The 24,947-nt window shown below is 38.1% G+C and overlaps 1 protein-coding gene across 1 annotated transcript in view; it reads left to right on the top strand.

Annotated features, from left to right (window-relative positions):
- The window catches only part of LTBP1 (latent transforming growth factor beta binding protein 1), a gene marked incomplete at its 5' end in the record, with an annotated part of 90,573 nt that overhangs the window by 42,288 nt on the left and 23,338 nt on the right, over nucleotides 1-24,947 (top strand). The window contains 6 exons of the mRNA XM_008948940.1: nucleotides 2,602-2,724; nucleotides 4,963-5,088; nucleotides 12,775-12,900; nucleotides 15,141-15,284; nucleotides 22,429-22,611; nucleotides 23,901-23,987. Coding sequence (XP_008947188.1) covers nucleotides 2,602-2,724; nucleotides 4,963-5,088; nucleotides 12,775-12,900; nucleotides 15,141-15,284; nucleotides 22,429-22,611; nucleotides 23,901-23,987 — 789 coding nt within the window. The remainder of the gene's footprint in view (nucleotides 1-2,601; nucleotides 2,725-4,962; nucleotides 5,089-12,774; nucleotides 12,901-15,140; nucleotides 15,285-22,428; nucleotides 22,612-23,900; nucleotides 23,988-24,947) is intronic.

The raw sequence follows: 24,947 nt of genomic DNA, 5'->3' as shown, positions 1-24,947 counted from the left end.
AGCGGTTGACGTTATTACCAAAAACGATTAAGTCTTTCCAAACCTTGTTGCTCAAATTCTGACACAGAGGTTCTGTATTACAAAAGCTTCTGCCAGCATACGCTATTCACATGAGGGCCTGCTAAATTAAAGCTTTTTCTCCAGCTGGTTTTCAGAATCCATAGCCAGCTACCACAATTTCTCATGTGCACTGGCAGGAGAAAATTTGTAGTGTGAGAAGAGCTCCAGGGGGATCTGCTGGAGCTCACAGCTTTCATTGTCTCAGAAGGCATTCTACATACCAAGCTTGTAAAAACAAAAATAAGAGGTAAAAGATGTACAGTAAATGTAGGAAAATGCTGTGTTACAGACAATAGAAACATTCTCTTATCTCTCAAGTAGGACAATTTAATCATCCAATAATGGGCAAACAGATTTTTTTTCCTAATAAATTATTTCAAAACTACTCCCTCTTCTCCATTGTTGGCTATACTACCTGAGATGGTACATTTACTGTGCTACTCATGATTGTTATAGAAGACACCTTGAGCATGTGAGATTACTTACTAGCAAGCTCCAGAAAAAACTACCTCAGTTGCTTCCTTATCTCACCCAAGAGGCAGGGGAAAAGCTCTCAGTTAAGGTCTCACTGTACGTGTGGTATTAGCACATAAAAGCTTTCCAGTCTCTGCTGTGCTTTCTGTAGCTGCTGATGCCATGGAAGACACAACCTCTTACTGCTGTTCTAGACATAGATGTGTGAAGGCTCATAAGAAGCACTGAACATCTCAAATATGAGTTAATGTGTCTGACTTTTCTGGAGATGCTTGTGCAGCAATCAGAGGACCTGTGGAGAATTACTTCAGAGGAATGGAGGCTTATGTAGAAAATAATTCATTTTGACTGAATTTGGCCAAAGATGCTTTCTTATTGTGAGCTTTGGCATTAACTCAGCGCAAGGGAATTGTTAATTTTTTTCTCTTGGTCCTAATCAAAATTACTAGCTGTTTTAAATAAACCACGATATATTTCTTGGTTGAAAGTTATTACAAAACATGGTTATCACAAGGTCACAACTTTGTTATCATTAAGTGCAGTTTTATCTGCACTAATATTAATTTATGTAAGAAAGCTATCCCTATTTCTTATTTTTATCAAATAGATTAAATCCCAAGAGTAGCTGCACTCTGATATAATGTGAGCTTTCCAGAGATTAGTGTAGGAACAAGGTCATATCCTCTTTTTTAAATTACATTGTTATTCATTCCTGCAATGCAGGAAAAAGTTAAAATTCTTATCAGCTAAAATCCATGCTTAAGAAATCAGAATAATCAAAAGCAGGGGAAAAGTCTTTGATAACTATTTTTCAAAGGAAACTGGCTGCGTTATCAGTGCAGTAGACTGAGTTACGAGCTAGGGCACTGTGATGGCAGGGGAAAGCTGCTTATGAGATGCTTCTTTAATTTGACTCTCTCATTTTCTGTTTGCTTTTAAAACTTAGGGGCACAGTTACCAAATACCTTGTGATCTTTAGCTGTAATGAAATAAAACTGTATAATATCACTGGAATGCAGGCACTTGCTGAGTTAATCCTGTACCCACAGGAGCTGTGCTCTATTTTCTCCATTGGGCAGCTTTTAAACCCTTTGAAAGACAATGGGAAGGAAAGACTTTAGGTAGAGAAAATGCCAATGTCCTGTTCTTGAAATATTTGATTCCTTTGTATCTAGCTTGTATCCTGAAACTTGTCCATTGACGTGTCTGTCAGCATGTTCACCCCATGGATGTCAAGACTCTAAGGCAGAGTCTACAGGCATGTAGACTCTGTGGCGTGTAGGTTGCTGGGAGCTAGACCTCATGTGCCCTGACTCTGGAGCTGGATTTAGGGCTTGGATGCAGCTCCATCCAAAAGCAGCTATTCAACTTCATGACCAAGCTGCTAAGCTGGAGAAATGGCTGCATTGCATCCCATGTGCTGCACGAAAAAGTAACCATTAGCACAGCTGTATGTACAGCGTGGTCCCTGTGCTGCAAGGCTGCTGTCCACGTGATTGTTTTGTGAGTCGTTTCTACGGGCGTGTCTTGTCTGGTATGATACACCAGCTATGCTTGGGCTTGCCCAAATTCTGGGGGACATCTGAGTCAGATTACTTTTGGCTCAGGGAGCTGAGTGTAATGGTCTAAACATGTCCAAAGATGTGTATTGCAAACCACAGATTTGCATTAATAGGCAGGTTTTTTGTGTCTGTCTTGTAAACGTACAGCTGCTTGGATTTCTAACTATGTTACAGTAATGCCATGGTCACTGTTACAGCAGAGTAGAGTGGTATAAAGATCTGTTGCAATAGCTTCCATGAGAGATGCAGATGGCACATTAGACGTAATTGCTAGGAATAAATTACATAAAAGCTCAAATTTTGAAGCTGTCTAGAGATACAAGAAGTTTGTGATGAAAGGGAAATTAAGGGCGTCCTGAAGCGTGGTAAACTCGATTGCTACGCACACGCACCATTATTGAAGGGCATTGTAGCTTAGAGTTGCTATGTTGGTATCAAATTGTCACTATTGTAAAAATCGATCAAACTTTTATCATATAATAGTTCCTTTATGTTTTTATTTCAGATGTTGATGAATGCCTTCAAGACAGTGATATTTGCCTTAGAGGAAAATGCATCAATACTGATGGGTCTTACAAATGCACTTGTCCAGAAGGTTTCCAGCAGATAGCAAATAGGGGATGTCAAGGTATGAAACAGCTATAAAAAAACACCTGGGTCATTATGACAAATGTGCAAGTTTGTAAGCATAACTTGTGATAATAACAGATCAAGTCAGGGAAAAGAAACTTATTTATCATTTGTAGTACTTTCTTACTCTTCTCATTTTATATTGCTTGCTGTAAACACATGCTGAGAAATTATTTCAGGAGGCTGAAATTTCAGCCTTCATAACTTGAGGGAGAACTTATATTAAAACTACCAGAGATAAAGTGCTGCATTTCCCCAAATCCTGGGAACATTTGTTTTAACAAAACCTTCTATGCTTCCGGATCAGTAATATAACAGGAAGAGTGGTCTAGTTAGCATCAAGTCCCATTAGATAAACCTCTCTCACCTCTAAAACACTTGCAGTGCTTCATGGAGGATGGATGGGGAGGAAGAATATGCATTATCTGTGGCTGAGTCAGCATTGCCAAACGCAGAAAAATTCTTTCTAGGTTTTAGTTCTGAATGATCCCAACTCCATATTGGCATATCTCCCAGGCATGTCTCAGAACTTCCTTTTGCCATCTGTTTTTATGAGGTGAGAACCGTGGTATTAGAGAGCTATTGAATTAAACTGGCAAATTTATCACAGAATGCAGTGTCTGTAAGTGGAATCTGAACTAGACTAGAAGTTAGGAGCATGCGTTTTGGTAAGGAGCAAAGTTGAAAAGATTCCAAACCATTAGTAAGTGTGCAGTTTGCCTGTTCAGATGAACTCTGCTCTGTTTCCCTAACACTATTAATCTTGTCTTTCTGTCTTTTAATACATCATTCTACCTTGCATAATCAGCTGGTTTGGTTTCCAGTGTTTGTCTGGCTGTTTTAAGAAACTATCAGCTTAGTCTTAAGAACAGTGTGGTTCCTGAGAAGGGACCATACTGTCCTCATTGCTGACTTCCCACTTCACCTGACTTCGGAGCACTTCGGGAAGTCTATCATTGATTTGGGTTTACTTAATATAAATTCAGAGAAAACTTTCTACATGTAGGTGTTGTGTGAAGCATAGCACACCGACTGTTCCCTGTGCACCTCATACTACCCTTCTCCATGCTGCCCCTGTTCTTTCCATGTGTGTGCCCTGACTTCAGGACACTGGCCTAGAAGGTTTACACATGGGACAGAATCAGTCTGTATCTAAAGAAAATTCTGTAATGTGTGTCGTGGATCTTGGAAATGATAGTATTGAAACCATAATTTCACTAGTCTATCCAAATTACTGTCTACTTTGATGCATTTTGTATGGTTGTAACAATGGCCAGAATTGAAGCAACTAAAGACACAGTTAGGAATAGGGAATTGTAGTATGTGATGATGGATGAATGAGCCACACGTGTAAGTTTTGTTTGTGAATTTGTGTTTGATCACAGCATGGTACTGAAAGCCTCTTAAAAGGCTTTGTAAAGCAAGATACAAAAGTGTAATTACAATTCGAAAGGTAATTCATGTGAAAGCAGTACCTCGATAATGAATGCATGCAGCCCTTAAGTTCTGATGGCAGATTTCATTGTTGAGACATCAATCAGAAAGAAATGCTTATTTTTCAGATTCACAAGTTTGAAGGGCAATATTTGAAAAATGCTTTCTAAATTAAAAAAAAAAAAAAGGCAATGACAACAGACACTCATATAGCCACCTGTTGGGACTGTTCCCACTCCCAATCAGCAAAAAAGCATTTGGCTTTACATTACATAAAATCAGCTTGCTGGAAAAACGCAACTCTAGACCTGCTGGTAACACATGAAGACAGATACACAAGTTGACCAGCATGCAACAATCAAAAAACAGTGTGGTGGAGCTGTTTCAGAATTCCCTGATCACAGAAGAAATCTTGGCTGCTGTGGAGCTTATACTGATAGGTCACATATCACTCTCGTTTGCTCATCATTGTTGCAGAGTGATACAATGAGAGTGTGATGTAGCAGAACATACTGATGCTTACACAGAGTTTAAGAATGATCCAAAAAGGTTTGGTTGTTCTGAAGAAGGAGCCCCATTTACTTAGCTCTTGACATAGCTGGTGGAAATAAAAGTTATTAAAAAAATAGAAAGGAAATTGGAAAAATTTAAAAATGGAAAATAAAAGTGGAATTTTTTTTTTTCTTGACATAGCTGGTGGAAATAAAAGCTACTATTCTATGAGTCATAAAAGTGTCTAAGACTAATATGATTAATACTAAGAGTATGATGATTTGCAAAGCTAATGTCTCTTTGTTTTCAGATATCAATGAATGTGAACGATCTGACCTCTGTTCTCCTCATGGGGAGTGTTTAAACACGGATGGTTCCTACCAGTGCATATGTGAGCGGGGCTTTTCTGTGTCTGCTAACGGCCGAACATGTGAAGGTAGGACAAGTTACAGTAATGCCTTCCCATTGATTGATGTTATTAGTTGGGTGAGAAAAGTAGTCAGTTTGGGCCAAATACCCCAAAACCGCTATTAACTCTGCAATCTGCCATCTAAGGGATCTTTCTTCTTTTTCTGTTGAACACACCATGTGCTATGTTGTTCTCTGAATCACAGGAAAAGTACAAAACGGGCAACAAAAGGAGTTAATGTTTGTTACAGGCTGTGTTTTACTTTTCTTGATTTGTAATAATGTTGCTAATTTAACATTGGATTGTATTTTTCTGATTGAAAGAAATGAGTGAAAAAACAATACTAACCTAGCTATGGCAAAGGAGGGAATGATAGTCTTATGTTAAGACATACAAAACCAGTGGACATCTATAATAAAGTGAAAGTCTATTCATAGATTGGAAATTACTTCTATTTTATAGCAAGGGTGGAAAGAATAAATTTATTTATGAAATGCACGTAAAATGAATTTGTAACGCAGGCATCTGATGAATTTCAGTGGGTAAGACCTTTCTGCCATAAATATTTGCAAGTATTTAAATTAAAGCTTCTTAAGTGCAGTAACAGCAAGCCTGAGCTGCCTGAATGTTCTTAGTGCTATAAGACCTCACTTGTCAAGGCTTTTTTTTTTTAAAAAAAAAAAAATGCAGAAGAGGCATCTATACAGAAGTAACTCCAGCAAGAAATGGTAGTAAAATGCTATCTATGATAGAACCTTAGGCATTTTGAAATGGCAGAGTTAGAGTAAATAGCAGTAATTACATCTTTATAGTGCTACATCAAGCTTACTCGTCTCAAGTGTATGCAAGCATGCTTATACAGGTATTTTTCATATAAAGTTGTAAGAGCTGTTTCATTAATAACAGTGGTGAGAAACATCCATCTGGACCCCAGAATTTAGGTGTAACTAGAGTTTTTACTTGGCTGTATTGTAAGAATATCCCCTGTTGCTAATGGAATGCACACACTTGCTAATGATGCCGCTTTTCCGCACTGAATTTAAAATAGATTTGTGCTCAGTGATACCAAGATGGCACATGGCTTTGTGTAGTTAGTCTACCAATTAAAAGATATTCACCTAACTGGATGAAAAATGGCTGTTCCTGTGGATGAGAGGACTGTTCAAGACAAGAAGCCTTGTGGGAAAAGTTCAGAAGGAGAAAAATATATATGGTAGTAGTTCAGCAGAATGCATGTGGAGGAGAAGCATTAAGCAGGTGATTGCTTGGTGTTAAAACCTATCAGTAGTGGATCTCAAGCAAGGAAGTAAGCAAGCTGTTCTCTATCCCATATTATAGACCAGTAAATCTGTATGTGATTTCATGGGCCAGCTTGTCTCATAGTTCACTTGGGGATAGTGAAAAGGTTCTTCCTTCAGTGGAGGAGGTGTACTGAAACTTCTGTCTGACTGTCATATCTACTCCCCCTGGTTTTACCAGAGGAAAAAACAGCATCACAGCATTATTATTTCAGCTGGCATATAACCTAATAGTTAGTAATATATAATGAAATTAAATACAGTACTGGCAAGAATACTGTTATGCTGATGTAAGGGAATAAGTGCTGTATATTTAGATACAACATGACATCTATAACAGTATTTGTGTTTTAATTATAATTGATAACTAAAAAAAAATCCTGTAGTATTTTTGGTGCTTTTTTCCTCTCTAAACATTTACTTTATTTCATAATCATGGCATAAGTTGAAAGAAACATTCTCTTACTACCAAGACAAAAGCCTGGTCAAGATAGCTAGAGAGAGCAAATCTGACTAACTCCAGTGATTGGTGGACAAGGCAGTATTTGTGATTTCAAGTAACGGGGATAATTCCTAAGCGTGTTCATGGGCTCTTTTGGCAGCATGTATACGTTTCACGGAGTGTTTAGGAAGGATATGGTTAAATATCTTCAATTTCTCTGCAAGAAAAGTAGTAGCAGGTGTTTTGTCTCACTGTTGAGCATAGCTGGGGGAAAAAAAAAAAAAGGTGGTCAGAAAAGAATGCAGCCTGCTCTTAATAGAAACCAAACACTTTATTCCAGACCAAAGTTATAGCATTTATTAACCTTGTGAAATCAAACTCTCAGAAATTAAAAAAGGCAGAACTGAACAGAAACACAACTTGAAAAATCAGTGGCATCTAACTTTAGGAGATGTACCCAAAACAGTGAGCCCCTCTGTCTGGATCTCTGACAGTTAACAAAGTGACACAGTTCCTAAGGAAGGGTAGTCATTGCATATAACTAAGTAGTACAAAGTTAATCTCCATTAGAACAAAAAAGCCAAACTTTTACTAAATAGAAAAAGATGAATTCAGATCTTATTTCCAGGATAGTGAGTGGTTTTGGAACTCTTTAATGAAGAATAAAACAACAAGTACAAAACCAGTTGAGTGTGCTTCAGAAGTAATTGGTGGTGTGTATGGAATACAGATCAGACTTTATATTCAGCACTTGGAAAAGTATTTTAATAACTTGGCGAAGTAAAGGTACTTCTAGTCTTCTGAAGCAACAGCACTCCTTTTTACCACAATTAGTTTCTCCATTCTGTCATTTTAATAAAAACAATTCTAGAGTTGAAAAAACTCCATTGAAGTGAGCACTGATAGCGTCAGTGTTAATATTAGTAGTGGTGTCAGCTTTATGTTAAAAGGCAAGATGAAACAAAAGGATCAGAAGCAAAAGGAACGTGTGACGTTCCAGATTCTGAGAAAGGATGTGGCTTCTAGCCACAGGAGCTACTGTTCTTTACACTAGGTGCCTCTGTGAATTTAATTCTAGTTAAGTGAGTGAGAAGAACTGTTTATACCATCAGAGAAAGAACCTGAGGAAATTTTGCTGGATTCAGAAGCCTCTCAGTACCACGGGAGCAGAATTTTCCATATCTCCAATCTGGTTTTGCATGAGTTTGACTTGTTTTTTTGAAAAGTCAGAAACAACAGCAACATAAAACATTTAAAAACCCCATGTGGTTCAGTTCTAGTATGGAGTTTTTATGGCCATTGACCGAAGTAAATTGAAGAGCTGTGGAGACTGTCTTCTTCCAAGGTGTATTCAAACTGTTGTAGTGGTGGCATTCCACTGCTGCCTGGCCCCAGGCTCAGCAGTTTGGCTGCAGCAGGCTCTCTGAGCAGGAGGCTCTGGAGCTCTCCCTAGTTCCTTGTCAAGCTCCCTGGGGTTATGGTAAAGGCAGTGCTTTACCCATTTGGCTGCTAGTCAGCTGTGTTGGCACAAACTCAAGTTAGAGGTCCTCTGCTTGAATTTGTACTCTGCCCCAAGTGCCTCTTCTGTTTCTGTGTCCCATCCTGTATGTCTCTCAGTGGCACCCTCACTTTTCCCCACTCTCTGCTCTGCCTCAGCAGGCGCTCCAAAAAAACCTTACACATGCCACCAGAGTTCTCTGACATCTGCTTCCTCCTTTCCCATCATGTACTGTCTTGTACCTGTTCTTTTTGCCTTGTCCACTGAATAACCTAACCATCTGAGTCTTTTGGATGCTTGAATGGAGCATCCACAGGTCATCCTGTGATCAAAGAATAATTTACAAATTTGTGCACAAAGATGCTACGCTGCCCATTGTTTCAGATGACTGCATACCTAAGAAATCTGAAAATTGTGGAAACAAAGAGCAGAGCTGTGAACAGTGTGTTATCTCTGCTAATGAAGACATTTTAAAAAGATAGATATTTGCTGAAACTGCACATCACAGCCATAATTCTGCCTATATATAGAAAAGACATGGCAGCTTTAGGAAAAGGGTGTGATAAATCTTCTTTTGGGGCACGGTATTATCTGTTACATGGAGTAAATTTTGCACAGTAGGCAACTTCACAAAATCTATGGTTAAATACTGAAGTTAGAAAGCTCAGGCTTCAGCCAAACATAGATTCAGGTATGCATCTCCAGAATGTGCCCCTGTGAGCTACCTTCTCGTTTTACGGTGAGTAATCAGACTTCACCAGCTTCTCACATTTGATAGCGATGTTTTAGGGGATCAACTGCTTCCTACCTGGATGCTAGATAAAGAAGTAAGAGCACAAAGGGAGAAAGAAAAATCTCTTACCTACATCATCACAATGGTGGAATAACCATCCAGCATTATTGCCTCTACATGGCCAAAGTCTTTATTCAAATATTCATTTTTCTGATTTTCTCATGACAGTGATCTTTATGTATGGTGTAACGGGCAGCCCTGGAAGTCTCAGAATCAGAGCTCTGTTCCCCTAAGCACTGTACCGAACTGTCCTAGGAAACAGTTCCTCTTCCAGACACTTTGCCATGTAAGTAGATGTCAGTGAGCTTTAAATATCACATCGAGGTCGAGTATGCCTTCAGCTCATTCAGGTTGGCAGAAAACAGGAACACAGTGTTGAGCTGAACAGGAGCGCACTCGAGTGCACCCACGTTTTGCCATTCTTTAGTTCCTGATGGCGTTAGATCAAAGGAGTTTTGATTAAAGCAGGCAGCACTGAGTCATCAGTTCTGAAACAGGTTGTAATTACAGAGGACTGCTTTAGTCACTGTACAGCCGTAGGTTATATTAGTTTCATATTTAGTTTTTCCCCTTTCTTTGTCTCCATATAACAAGAGATTTGCCAATTACAAGCCTTATGTTTTACAAGTTGATTAAAGAAACAAATGCCGTTTCCGGCTGTAAAACAGGAGTCCTTTGAGTGATCTGTCTAGACAAGAAAAAATATTTGGTGCTTAGACCTTCTCTGTAATTTCCCATATACTGAAAGATCCAGTTGTGTTCAGACTGTGTACATTTCAAAAACTGTCTTCTGTGGCTACGTTATATACTAAATGAGGAGACTTGATGCAATCACAGGTTTTGTTTCTGCAGCTTTTTAGTCAATGGACCTTAGTTTACCTTTGTAGAACCAGCTGCGTGATGTGTTCCCCTATCCCTTTAACATTTAGTTAGCTAAGAGAAATACTGTAATTTAGGTGGTTCTAAAATCTCCAGTTGTAGTTTTTTTCCGCTTAGGCTTTTAAATGAGTAACTGTCTTGTGTCTCAGGAACTGTTGTTGTTAAACTATAGCTAGCCACTGAAAATACGAGCACTGCATTATTGTCTGTTGGCTTAAATTCCTGGCTGTTAATCCACCATTGTGTACTCGTTTTGAATTCTATTAATTAACAGGGTTTTCTGAATAAAAGGTAAGAGTATTTAGATTTTTCTTGACCAGATACATGAAGCTCTGATGATCACAAGACTAAATATTAAAATATGTTATGCACATATAATGCACAGCAGCAAGAGGGGGGGACCAGAAGAGTAACCATAAGCAATTTGTATCTTCTTCCTCCCAATAATTCCATATGCATCTTTTTGTAATTCTGTCATTATGATGACTGGAAAAGGAAAGGATGTCAAAAGTAATACTTGGCCTTTTACCTTTGACAGTATTTTTAATGCAGATATGTTGCTTACTCTTGATGCTGAATTAATTCTGCTCCAGGAGGGTTTGTGGTAGATTTCAGTAAGTTCAGTATGCTGAAACCACTCAGCTTTTGATATTTGTGTTCCTTGAGAATAAGCATCCTAGCTACTGTATTCTTTGCCAAATACAAAAAAAAACCCCAATTTTCTAAGATAAATTCCTTCAATATTTTTTCTTCCAGAAATCAAAATATAGACACTATTAAAACATTTTTTGACAAAATGAACAAACTAAAACGATTTTGCTAGTTCTATCTGCAAGTACGTCTTTTATACTTATCGGTTACACTTAAATCTTGGAGATGTATATACGTATATGTAGTCCATACATTTTTTGCATGAATTTTTGTATTTTAGCTGAAAATTTTTAACCAGTGATCAGTTTAGTAAGCGAAGAGGTGAGTTTTTCATCATTTAAACATCCTAAAGTAAAGTTAAATATCTTTCTGGAAAAGATGTTAGAAGATGTTTACTCCATTGGTACAGAAATTGCCAGAGACGGTTTTTTTAACATATTTAAGAGTTGTTGGTAGACTCCTCTGGCCTTAAAAGTCTATATGTGATTCTAAACCTGTTCAAACCCAACTACAGCACCTAGGAAAAGCTGATTTTTCAGGACCCCCCAACCATGTAAAAGCATGGTAGATGAATTTGAGCAGTTGGGGAGCAAAACGGGTAACCTGTGTGGATGGTAATGACATGCTGCTCAAATGTGGATAACTTGGGAGCTGTAACCACATAGTTCAAAGACCAAAAATTCCCTTTCAGCTGGTCATAATACACGATTTAAAAGTAAAGATGTCCTTGATTGGTGAGCACTGTCAGGAGGAAGAAGGAGGTGCATCTTTGCTGACTTTTCTAGGTCTTTATCTGACACAGCTGTGAAGAGCTGGAGGAGTAGACAGGATTACTCTCTCTACAGAGCCTTACTCTCTTTCAGAAAGACACCAAGCAGCAGTGCTGCTCACCTGTCCGAAGAAGCCCTCTCTCTGTGGCAATGCAGGATTTAATCCCACCAGCTCTTTAGTTCAGTGAGTGCCTAAGGGCTTCACTGGAGGTAGAATGATGGTAGGCTCCACCACAGGAAAGTCTAATCTAATGTGCAAAATTAACAATAATAGCTAGTACCCAGATAAATCAAAAGTGAATTACTCACTATTTAAAATTTAATTTCCCTGAGGTCCTGTGCAGAAGGTAATTCCAAGTTGATAGCAACCTTACTTAACAGTCATGATGCTTTCTAGAAAAGAAATGTAGCAATAATTTCTCTACCTCAAACTGCAGAGGAATTTAGAAAGCAGAAGGTACTAATCCTAGTACCCTGGCAGGTTCCCAGTTTCAGTTAATGTTCTTTCTCGTGGAAAACACACCACAGCATCTTTAATGACCGTAGGTGGTCAAGGCCTTGGATTTAAGTCTTACTTTGAGGGAAGATAAAATATACATTCCTAGCACTTGTAACACAAAAACAAACCACGTAGTGCCACAGTCAGCTCAGCTACTGTAGTTTGATGGGCAGCTGAGTCAAAGAACAAACTTACTTGTGCAAGTGATTCTTGCTTGTAAGGCCAGCAAACCGCAAAGGGGAACTACAAATGAAAGGGCCAGTACAGAGAGCATGCAGGCGTTGTGATTCCTTTGCCTACATGAGTAAGATTAGTCATGTGTGTAAACTTACAGGATAAAGCCAGAAGGTTCAGTCCACAGATATTTAATGCTTTCATGTACACCGTGAAATTCTCTGCTGTGCTGAAAGCCAGAATGAGAGCTCTGCAGGACTCCTGCACAACAAATGGAACCGTACCCTTGAACTCTTCTTGTAAGCACAGTGGGTTCAGTTTCACACGTGTTGTTGACTGTATAATGCTACACTGGCAGAATCTGTAAGTCTGTCAGATAGATGGTCATATTTAAACTCTCTTACTCTGTGGTATGCAGCATCATGCCATGATTGGCAGGTTTGGTGAAACAGCTGGGAGACAGTTAAACAAAAGTGTTGTCTGACAAAAGACATCTCCTGTGAAGTTAACGGGGAAATAATTTCTTAAATTGTACAGGTGCTTACATAAAATGTTTGTGTCTTGTCCTTTGTGTTTTCCTTCCCCATGCATAGAGGGACCTCGCTGCATCTGTTTGCAAAAATGGCCCATCTGGTGGTTTTTTGCACTCTTCGTGAATGTCTGCCTTTGACTCACACAGCCTCTCTGATGTTAAGGTTTTTCCTTGCAGATGTGGATGAATGTGCAAATGGCACAATATGTGGCAGTCACGGGTTCTGTGAAAATATGGACGGCTCCTACCGCTGCCTCTGTTACCAAGGCTATCAGGACACACAGGATGGGCAAGGGTGCACTGGTAAGTTCTTAGGTGCACGTAGTTATTCCTACAAGGTTCTAGTGAGCAAAAAGCAACAAATGAGCAAGATGCACGTCTTCACAAGAGTATTTTTGTTTTCCATAATTTTTATTAGAGTTTACCACTTACTAATAAAATAAGGTTGAGCTATGCTTTACTTACTGAAATATGTGCCAGACAGAAACTTAACTGTGTATCTGTTTAAGGAGAACCTGTCATTAGGATTGAATGGAAAATAACAGCCGCTCATTTTTTCTTTAAAAAAAAAAAAAAATTAAAAAAAAAAGGAAACGCCACCATTTGTATGTCAGGACCATTCACAAATATAAAACTTAATAGAATGAATTTAGTACTTTAGTCTGTTTAAATGCGACATCTGTTTAGTCTCTTAGCTGCATAACCAGAACTCTGTACTACCCCCTACAGGAAATAACGTCTGGCATGTGGCACAGCCAGTCTGAATTAGATGGCACACCTCCCTAGGCACATCATATTTGAACAGATTTTAACATTGGCTTCAAGCTCTAGGAAAGACACCTATAACCCTGAAAAGGTGGGGGGGTTTGGTACATGTGTAAATACTGCACATTGCTCTTGCGAGTAACAGGTTTCCAGATCTGTTGTTAATTGTGATGGTTGGGCCTGAGAACCATCTGAGGCAGCACAAGTTTCTAATATAAAATTAGTACCAGATCAAGGAAATGTGTTCATTAAGGAATTTCTTCAAGCCAGACCAGGATGAAATGAAGCCAGAAACACAACCAGGAACAGAGACCTAAACAAAACGAACAAAGAGGAGGAGTTAGAATTTTTACAGGCGTGTTTGTATGTGTTTTCTAATATATTACATAGTTTTATTACAAAATTCTTTATGCTGTTTGGCACTTGGTTTCCAACATACAGATGTGTATTTTTGCATACAGTGACTTTTCACAGATGAAAACAAATGAAAAAGGGAAAAAAAAAAAAAGGAAGGAAAAGCTGATGTGTAACTAAAATTAATTTTGACTTTCCAGTGAAGTGATTCTGCACCATAAAATAATGTCTTGTGGCTTTTTTTCTTGTATACATTATATAATATCAAATACTCTTATAATTTTTATGCCAGTTATCTATTAAAACAACTTCAGGTAAAGGTAAGTCTCTTTAGTTCTTGGCCAGGCAAGGTTCCCCAAAGATTTATTCTATATGACAGGAATGAAGGAAAAAGATGGAGAAAAATCTAAGTACATTTTAAAAAGTACTGAGCAAACCATAAACTAAAATGCATATCTGTATGAAAATACAAAAAAGTCAATACTCAGTCGTATGACTAGGTTTTCATTCTTGCTGGATAAGAGACAAAAGGAATAAAAAAATTGCCTCAGAAGTTACACTTCAAACCACACTCAGTTGTAGAAATTTCTGAATTGTGGTACACAAATTATCATTTTCTGATTCTGTCATCGGTAGACAAAGCAGATTTTCAAATGTCAACTTTAGCAACAGAAAAGAGATTAAAGTTAAGTGATTCTGGCTGCATGGGGTAGTTGTTGTTTAAACAACAGACGCTCTCCATTCCATCAAAGACCAAACATTTCAGGGTAGTCTTGTTAACAGGTATATAAAACCCAAGCTAAAAATATGTGGGTTTTTCAGGGAGAGGAAATTTGCAGTGTTCAGGAGGGGTTCCCTGAGTGACCTGGGCATAACCCTTGTGGGTTCCAGAGCAGCCTGTGAGGACATACAAGAGGCAAATGGTGGCAGTGGGGTTGGGGAATTCACTGTTTTCTGGAAGTTCACATAGAAAATTGAATTTTCAGGAAAAAAGGGAATTCTTTTTTCATAGTGCAGTCTGAATTGTACTGAAATCTGCTTATTTTGCTCCTTGAGTTCAGTGGAAATTTGATAATAAAGTCAAGAAAATTAGTCTGAATCTTGAATTACAAGGAAAAGGCATGAGGAAAAGCAAGTGCTTAAAAATGAGAGGGGAAAAAAATTAAAGCCAGTATTCTGGTCTACATGCAGCAGCTAAGCACCATCAATAGTCTACAAGCTGTACTGTGGCTTTCAGGGGCCTTTATATCAGAGGACCGACTACTTATTTATTAATCCACTTGGGCAAGATTAGGAACTCACTAATACCTCAGAGATCACATCTTGAATCTGGCAGACGATATTGGCACAGATACAGCACATGAAAGAACAAACTGTCAGTAACGTGTCTGAATTGATTTATATTTTGGATTTTTGTTCCCCAGATGTGAATGAATGTGAAATGCTGAGTGGAGTATGTGGTGAAGCTCTCTGTGAAAATGTTGATGGCTCTTTCCTGTGCCTGTGCTCTGATGAAAACCAGGAGTATGATCCAATGACCGGACAGTGTCGCTTCCGTACCTCACCAGGTAAAGTGCCAGTGGGTGTTTGTATGCTTGTCATGATTTCCACTGCATAGGTAGCCAATGGAAAGGTAAAGTTGATTTAAATGCTAGTGTTGCTTTAACTACAATAGAAGAATTTAAAACTTGATCTTCTTGGAAGTGTGTGCATGAGAAGAGGCGTTTCTAGGGTGGAATATGTTCCATCATTGGATGACTATCGGTGAATCATTAGGAGTGAAAATACAGCAGAAATGCCTTCTAAACTTTACGTACATGAACAGACTTGGGAGTCATAATGAAAGGTTACAGCAGTTAAGAGTAAACAATCTCTTGTTTGCTCTACTGTAACAAAGAATGTGATGTGGAATCAAGCCTATGATCTGAGTGACTATATTTTGTTCAGATTTTTCAAACATCCACTAGTATGCTTGGACAATGTTTAAGGGAGTATATGATTAAAACCAAAATTTTTGTATAGCGGTATTGTCTTAACATTATGCAATACTAATGTAAATCCTCAGAAGAGGGAGCTGGGAAGGAAAAAAACCCAAGCCAATAAATCGTTGCCTCTCTCTGGGTGTCTTTGTGAGTACGTTTGCCCTTTTACTCTATCTTTTGTCCTGTTTTACCTTGTAGTCCATTGTACTGGATTTGAGTGCTTTTCTTATCAGGTGTTTTGAGTGTTGCAAATGCTACTGGAAATACACTCATGAAAAATCAGTTTAGAGCTCTTAAAGTTCTACATTAGTAGAACTGAAGTTCTGCTTTTAAAGTTTACACTGATCCAGCCTTGAGAAAGGAACAAGCCCATAATAACGAACAACAGACTGTAAAAAATGACAGAAAAGAAACTACTTTACTTGCACAGCTTTTTTTTCCCTTCCAGAGTGCAGATCTTGGTATTTTCCTTATTCTTTTCTTACAGTGCAGGCTACTCTAGCTTCCGGAAGGGTTTAGAATAACTGGCTCTAGTGCCAGGGTGCAGACTCTACAGCTTACAAGGCCGTGGCTGTTTTCTCCTATCGCTCAGGGACTACCAGACTTGAAATATCTGTGACCTAATTGCAACAAGCATTTAGATCAGTCAATGTAGCACTCAGCAGCACTCAGGAAGTTGCCTGCGAAATACCGCTAACAGCTGATGGACAAACTGAAACCTTTGCAAAATCTAGTGAGAAAGATTCAGGCTTACAGGAGCTTGTTATATGAAGGAGGAACGGAAAAAAGTAAGATGCCTGGTGGTACTGCATCCATTCCTGTTTGCAAGGAAAAATACTGCGGTACTCTTACACCATGAAGCAGATTAACTTAAATACCTACTGATGATAACTGAAGTAGCAGCATTTAAAGTTCTTCCATGAATTTATGGAATAAGAATGCTTAAGTTATATTTTCAAGATTTGCAGGAGCTGTGAATGTCACCTTTGTTTTGGTACTGTGAGGAGGTAATACTTGGGAGAATGCAGCTACTTGTCAAAACAAAACTAAAGTTAAAGAAATTAGCAAAGAATCTGAGCATATGTAAGAAGAAGTCAAGTCCATAGAGTGTTCAAGGACCTATCCAAACATTACTATGGGGAGGGACAGGATGAAAAAAACAGTACAACTGATTGTACTTTCAACAGATGAATACTCTTCTGTCAGTACTAACTACATTTTTTTGTCACTGGAAAACACAGCTTTATCATGACCTGTTTGGAAAGAAGCTGTTCTTCCTTCTCCTCCAGCCTTCACCAGGCCCTAACAAAATCTGTGCGTCACCTTTGTCACTTCTCTGATAAGGTCATAAAGGAGGAAGATCTGACACTGGAGACTAGAAGACATGCCCCAGTGAGATGTACTTTACACCATGTGTTCTTGAACCGGAATAAGGAAACGTGGCAGTACTAGCAACAGAGATCTTACTATTTACTGTCTTGTCTTCTAAAGTAAAAGGAGGAAAGTACCATTGTTAGTTCTTCCTAAAAAGGATTCTGTTTTCCTGTACATCCTGCAGCCTTGCTATTGTTTTTTTTCTTATCAGTCAAGTGGTGGCACTACCCCATGTAACTCTGGATTTGGCATTTCAGGAGCTGACAACACACACTTCATTCTTGTACATTTGCCCACTTTGCTTGTTCCTGGTTTGTTCTGGGAACCAATGGGTGGCCCTTGTGGAGCTGTCAACTGAAGAGGGAACAAACCCAGTCTTTTCCTCCCCGTTATTAAGTGGCGTAAGCCCTGTGTGCTCTTACTGCAGGATGGGCAAATAACAGTTGTGTTGGTTTGCCCAGCAATGAGTACTTCAGCCTCCCCCAAGACCAGTTGCAGCATGATCATATGGGAATACCGTGCTGTGTCCCTGCAAAGAGCAGTGGAATAGCCACACATCCTCTGGCTTTGACAAGCACATGCTCAAGTCAGGCACGGTACTTTGAGAGCTCCTGCTGTGCATGTGGACATCATCTGCCAGCATTAGCTTCTATCAGGCCTGTTTTTAGAAAGGAAGAATTTAATCTGCATTATCCTGTTGCAGATATCTGTAGTTCAGTGTGATGTACTCAGCTTTGCTTATTTCTCATTTTGTCTTTTTGTGCATAAAGAACAGCTACCTCCTATCAATTGCAAATAGGTGAAGATTGTTCAAATACTATTTTAATTTGGGAACTTTTTTGCATGTGGTTAAAGGCAGCTAGCTTTGTGGAATGCTGTGTGTTCACACTTTTCTTTACGTGCCAGTAGGGCTCTCAAGACTTCCTTCTATTTAGATTTCACTTCGTCTATTGATAGCTGTGTCCTGAAACAATCATCTCAGCATATATGTCAGGAATTCTAGCCCATATTGTCGCATTCCAATAACAATCAAAGAAACAAAAAGTAATTTTTCAAGGTCTGGGTGTCTTATTCCCCTCCTCTCTGCCCTGCCATTCACAAAATGTAGCAAATGCTTCAGAAGGAAGAAAAGGTAAAGGAGGAAAGACCTTTCCTTTGTATTAGCTAAAACTTTGCTTTTACACGTCTCTGAACCTAAGAGAGAAAAAAAAATGCCTGGTTTGGGTTAAGGTCATCTCATTTATCATTTTAACAAGGTATATAGAGCCATTTGTGATTAATTCCTAGTAAGAACTAAGCTGTGTGCAGTTTGACTGATGGTCTATGTTAATGTGGCTTTAATTATTTCTCAGTAAGAAAAAAATGCATGTTCTAGTATGCATCTAAATTACTAATATATTATTATATATTAATAATACACGCCATTGCATTGAATCCAGAAGCTGTGAAGGACAATATATATTTGAGGATTATAATAGGTATGATCTAAAATGAGAATTACAAACAAAAGGGTGTAGGTAAACATAAGCGTATTAGTGGTAATCTGGCTTACATTGATAAAGGTCAATAAGATCACACATTTGGGTTACAGCTCAGCCAATAAAAATAAATGCAGTGAGAGAACTCCACTAAGGTACCAGGGCCCACTTAAATACCTACAGCTAATTTAGACATTGCTTTTTCCTGGTTGATGAAATATGACCCATTATTTATGGCAAGATATTTAACAGTAATTACTAGTATTTACAGCTAAAAATCACAGTTTTGGTGCCTGAACATGAGCCCCTCCTAGACTGATTTGTATCAAAACCAAATCAATCCGCCCTGCATCTAAACAACCAACAGCACAAAAAATTGAGGCTGCCAAGTAACAGTTTATAAATCTCCTCCAAAAGCTTTCTCAAGGCTAGAAATTTAGTGCCCGAGTATAAGTTCTAAATTTCTTAAACTTTAAGGGCTTTCTAAATGCTAGGACTTTGAAGGAAACTCTTCATATTTGTGGGGTGTTTTTTTGCCCATATGGGCAATATGAGCATGTTTTTTTAAGGTAAACAATGATATGAATTTCAGTCATCTATTTTAACATAATCTTAGGTATATAATTTTTAAATGTGCATCACATTAGGTGTTTTAGCTTGCCACATGTGGAGGCAACTGAGAGATCTAAACAAGTACAACCTGACTATAGGCACATACCAATCTATTTCTACTGTTGTTTTTAAAATCAGGTTCTGAATGTGTGTCTTACTCAAACTGTTGGCTCAGGCTGAGGCTTTAGAATTCATTAACTTGTAATGAGCATTTCCCACTTTAGCAACTACCTGACTGATTCCACCTGTGAATAAGAGGCATTGGTACATAGTTGCAGTATTTAAGATCCCATCAGTTCAATGTGTTTTGGTTTTTTTTCAGATGATGGTTGTTAATAGCCTGTTGAGGCAAATATTTAAGTGTGTGCTGAAATCTAAGCATATGCTTATTTTCTAATTGCACTAAGCCCTATAGTACTAATGCACATTTTTGCATCGAACTTTCTGAAGCATATTGTTGGATTAAGGTTATACTAATGTGTATAAATCTATTTCTACTCAATATTTCAGAGTTCAATCTAGCAGCTAACATACAGAATCTCTTATAAGTTAACAGAACAAGCTGATAAAATTATGTCCCTTTACCAATATGCCTTAGGTAGAAAGGTATTTTATATTTTCTAACAACAAAAAAAAAAACTGAAACAATAATGGTACAGAAAATTAAGTATCCATTTTTCTGTCATATTTTGTCAACATACCTAGTGAAATCATTTTCAAAAACAAACTGTTTACTAAATGGTTAATAATGTATGAGAGAGCAATTATAAGCTTGTAGTCACAGACTGGTCTTGGTTTGAGAAAAAATAATGAAAGATTTGTCTCATTTGCTTTCCAAACATTCATGACGCCTTCTTGACTAACCCTTAGTCACAGCTGTGTAAACAACAGACTTTTAAGCTGCTGGACAGATAATGGGAGGAGAAGCCAACACATTATATGTAAAATGGGAATAAACAATGACATGAGGAGACTGTCTCCCCTTCCTCCTGGGGCAGCTTCTGGTGTTCTTTCTCTGGTAAATAGCATGAAAACTGCCACGCTTTTTCTGCTTTTGAAGATTTGGCTTGTATTCAGTTAGATGACAAATGGCCAAGGAAAATGTATAATTTGGTGGCTGAAGTACTGCTCTCTCACCTTGGAATAACAGATTTAGTTCAGTTGCATTTCTGTGACACAATCGTCTTAACGTGGTTCCTGTTGGATAGCAGCTGATACCACAAAACCACCACACTTTATGAAATTCAGCACGTTATGGAAAATTGGAATTATCTCATGAGGGGAGACCACAGGCTACACTAGCAAAGCTGAAATAATCACTCAGCTGGGTGTTTCCCTTAATATAACAACTTAGTTATATTGGCAAAACAGCAAAGGAAAGTTTGCCTTGTAGGTGGCAACATTGTACTAAATTTGAATGGGGGGTGTCTGCCAGCCCCTCAACCTCCCAGAAAAGAAACAGTCACTTCTCTGAGGAAAAAAAGGAATAAATCCAATTGTCTGTTTGGAATTATAAGCCTGAAGACTTATTACACACATTCATACTATCAAAGTGCAAGAACAGGCAATCCATACTGACATCTTTAAACCTGCTTTTCTTAAAACAGATCTAGTACTTGAGTGCTTAGTAAAGTTGCCTTGCCCCATCTACTTGGGGGAATGTGGGTGGGCAGGGATACCAGGCTTGAGGTAACAAGAGCAGGAGTTCCTTTAATTCCTTCAGCATTTGTTAGACAATCACGTCTTCAAGCTTCCACCTCACAGCCATTATTTTAAGTGGATGGGACTGGATGAAAATCTATCCTATAACTAGCATTAAAAGGCTGAGCTTGACTTGCAGGAGGCAGAGGCAGACATGAGGTGGTCAAGGGAATTTGGCTCTCCAAGGTATACCAATACTTCTAAGTGGGCCACCCAAAAGAACTGCAGGACAAACTAGGGTGGTTTTTTATGCCACAAGTTTTTGGGTCTTAATAATCTTCTAGTATTTTGTAAAGCACTGTAACTTGGATATAAAATAAGGTTTTGAGTCCTGCCTGGGTACATGCGTTACTTGAGAAATGTCTCATGCTTGGCATGGTGTGTGAGAACCTGAGTAGAAATGTGTGTAATTTCAAACAATGGAAAATAAGCCAACATGCAATAGTTTTTAGTAGGTTTTTGTGATTTAAATATTTTTTAAGTGCTAAGCATAAAGAATTTCCCTAGATAAAAAGGAAATAAAGTAGTCATCTCAAGACTTATCTATCTTAAGTTCCTAAACAAAGTTTTGAGTTTGATTAATAAATGTGAGCAATTGTAATTTTAGAACTCAGTCACTTTGTGAAGGCCCTTTGAAAGGTTATTCATATGGATAAGTGTGAATAACAATTTTATGTGATAGTTTGCACTTCTGAGCTCTTGATGAGGATTTCTGTGGAAGTACAAGGTTGGATAGATGAAGCTCTGCAAACAGAAGTTTTAACTAGATATTTCTTTTCAAACTCACTTCTTGGTGTACTTCAGGAGTGCCTTGCTTTGGAAGGGTCTTTGACTATTAATAGGGGTTTTTATTGGATCTATGGGAGAGACTAGTTTGCCTCTAGTCCTTATAAATATTATGAGAGGACCCACTCAACTACTAAAGGCAGAAAATGTGACTTCTTGGCTGGATGCCTATTTTAAAGTAAAGCACAGTCAGTTAACTTGACATTACATTGCATTCTTCTGCTTACGGTGGAATCAGTCAGTTACTATTGTGAAAATCATAAGGGACCTTGTATTCAAGTGTGAAACATGCTTTTTTTCCCAGTGAAATTTAAAATGTCTGAAAACCTTGATTCTTTTGAAAATCAGGCATTTTCAGTTTGTGCCTTAGCTCCTTTATCTGTAAAATGAGGTTGCAGTGTTTGCTGACCTGTGAAGACCTTTCAGATTCATACATGAAAAGCACTATGTCAGTAGTTACGCATGGCAGTTAGATAGCTCAGTGTGACAGAAGTTACTTCAGGTTGCTTAAAATGAAAGAAGTGCAAATGTGAAGAATCCTGTCGCGGCCAAGTTGGGGAACAAATCTGGAAAAGCCAAAGGAAGATTATCAACTTCCATCATTCTTCCTAAGAACAAAAAAGTTAACCCGAAATTTGTACTTAACCACTTTCTTCCCTGTTTGATAACGCTGCTCTTCACTGTGGTAAAATTGAGGTACTGTGGCTCTTCTGTTTCTCCTCATAAAATTGATCCATTTCACGTGTCATTTTACATGGCTTGTTTTCCTTTCACCTTAGAATTACCAGTAGAGGCTGATCAACATGAAGATGGAAAGAAGGAGTGTTACTACAACCTGAACGATGCTAATTTCTGTGATAACGTGCTTACGTCCAATGTAACCAAACAAGAATGCTGCTGTACCTTGGGTGCTGGCTGGGGTGATAACTGTGAAATCTTCCCATGCCCTGTTGTTGGGACTGGTAAGAGGAGGCTTTCTCTCCCTTTGCAAACTTTTAAAGTATTGTATTTATGTTAACAGTAGCGTGCTTTGCTTTCAGATGAGGCTTGCCCACTAAATCTCATATTCTGTAGTATTTAGTCATGGCTTATCTATGGGAAAAGTTAATAGGAATAATTTGTACCTGGTGTAAATCCACTGGCTTCACTGCAGTTACCCTGGGGATAAAACCAGCCTGTTAGTGAATAGCATTATCTCCAACTGATTTTAAACCAAGATGGATTCTCACAGAATCTTTTTCTGGATCCTGTGGTACCATACTAGATATGTAAGCATTACAGTGTTTTTGAGTCTGCAGCTATTCTTTGTAATGTTTCTATAGCACTGCAAGTTACTGATATATAATATGACATTAGTTTTACGTTTTGGTACTTACTGAACAATTCAGTTAATCATGTTGTCTGCAGACCATTGTTTAACCTCTAAATATTAAATTGGAGAAACATAGCTATATGATATTTGTTGCAAATATTGAAAACAGTTCTTGAAACATAAACAGTGATGGCTGAAGTTCAGAATCCAGCTGGAAAAAATCACAGAAGAGGGAACATGTGTAAACTTTTTGAGATTAAACACTAGAGATTACTTTTCACACAAATGTACCATCATGTTTTAATTCCTGGTTTAGATATACTTCAGAATCAGTGAAACTGAAATTAAATGCATTACAAAAAGAGCCTCTCCACTTGGATAGGTTTATTTGATCCTGTATAGTCTCCAAGACACTTTAAATAATTTCCCTCTGTAATCCACACCATGTTCTCCTGTTGCAGTCAATTAGGGTTTTTTCCTGTACAAGGACTGAAGAATGTGGACAGGGGCTTGTATCTCAGTTGGGGTATGTCTAGATTGCAGCTTGCAGTATAGCTCAGAGAGGCCCATGCTAGCTTTAATTAAGATAATTTGGCTACTGGTATTGTTATAACTGCAGTGCACCATGAAACCCAGTAAGGACTGCATTCTCCTGCCAAGGAGCAAGAGAAATTAGTTTGCATGGAGCTCTGAGATGCTGTGGGTGCCCTAGGTAGTTTTTTCAAAGCTAGCTGTGCAAACTGAGAGCAGGGGAAAGTCAGCCTGTCAGGGCTGCATTAGCATCCCCCATTTAGCTAAAGGTGTGCATGACCACCTGGTAGATATGAATAAGGCAAAGCCTCACTTCAGATTTCTCTAAATACCCTGAAACACATATGTAACACATACGTGAGTCACTTTTTCTTAACTACATAATTTTTTGTTTTCTCTCTCTCCTAGCTGAATTTGCTGATTTGTGTCCTGAAGGAAAAGGTTTCATTCCCTCTGGAGAATCGTCCTATGGGCTTCTTGCTCATAATTACAAAGGTCAGTACTGACTTGTATTATGTCTAATTGTTTCAGAAGTTCTGGTAGTTGATTGACTAGAAATGTGAGCCAGCAATATAAACATACTAATTCAAATCTTATTAGGTGACAAAACCAGCTTGTGATATGAAACATTGCTGAAAATCATCATTTGATAGACTGTTAAGAATGTCAGTTATACATTCTAAGTAATACTCTAATTTCTACTAAGTGCCATATACTGTGAGATTATGTGCTGAGACCACAAAACTCAAGTACTCATTTACATATGAAATGCAAAGCCACCTTAAATTTGTAAGTAAATGTACAGGGTGTTGGGAGAGAGAAGAAAAGTTCTTTAAAACATTAAACCTACAAGTGAGCATTCTGAAATGCTCAGTTTCTACTATAAAAACTGGAGAAGTTCAACAATGATATTTTCATTACAGAATGTCATGAAATAATTATTGAACAAAAGATTGTAGAGAAATATGAGTGATAGAAATGATTGGTGGGTGTGGACAGGAGGGAGTTGGCATCACTAAGAAGGAAGAGTGAGATCAGCAAAATTCCTTTTCAAGTTTTAGAAGTAGCCATCAATACTAATAATTTATGAGATTAATTTTCCTTGGCATAAACACACTGTGTTAGCTAAAATGAAGTCAATATGTTATCTTTGGGTTTCATAGCAACTACAGGATATTTGGCAAAGCATACATTTGTTCCTACTGGAATTGCTGGTTTACAAATCAAGAACTAGCTGTAGAAAGTACTCTGTGTTCATATCCCATAAAAATCTACTAAAATTTACTATTTTTAAAGACCTTAATAGAGGCATAGTATCACATGGTTGATAGATAAGCATTTTTCAGAGTTGCTTCTAGCTAAATCAGTAATCTATCAGACCTAATTTGTGAGACATGACAGAAATTGGTAGGACTTTAAAGATTTTTGGTTTTCTTCCTAATGGCTGTTATGCAT

Source organism: Merops nubicus, unplaced genomic scaffold, assembly GCF_000691845.1.
Source record: "Merops nubicus isolate BGI_N331 unplaced genomic scaffold, ASM69184v1 scaffold1510, whole genome shotgun sequence".
Lineage (NCBI taxonomy): Eukaryota > Metazoa > Chordata > Aves > Coraciiformes > Meropidae > Merops > Merops nubicus.
The sequence above is the reverse complement of the archived record's forward strand: the minus strand, read 5'-3'. Positions and strand labels throughout refer to the sequence as shown.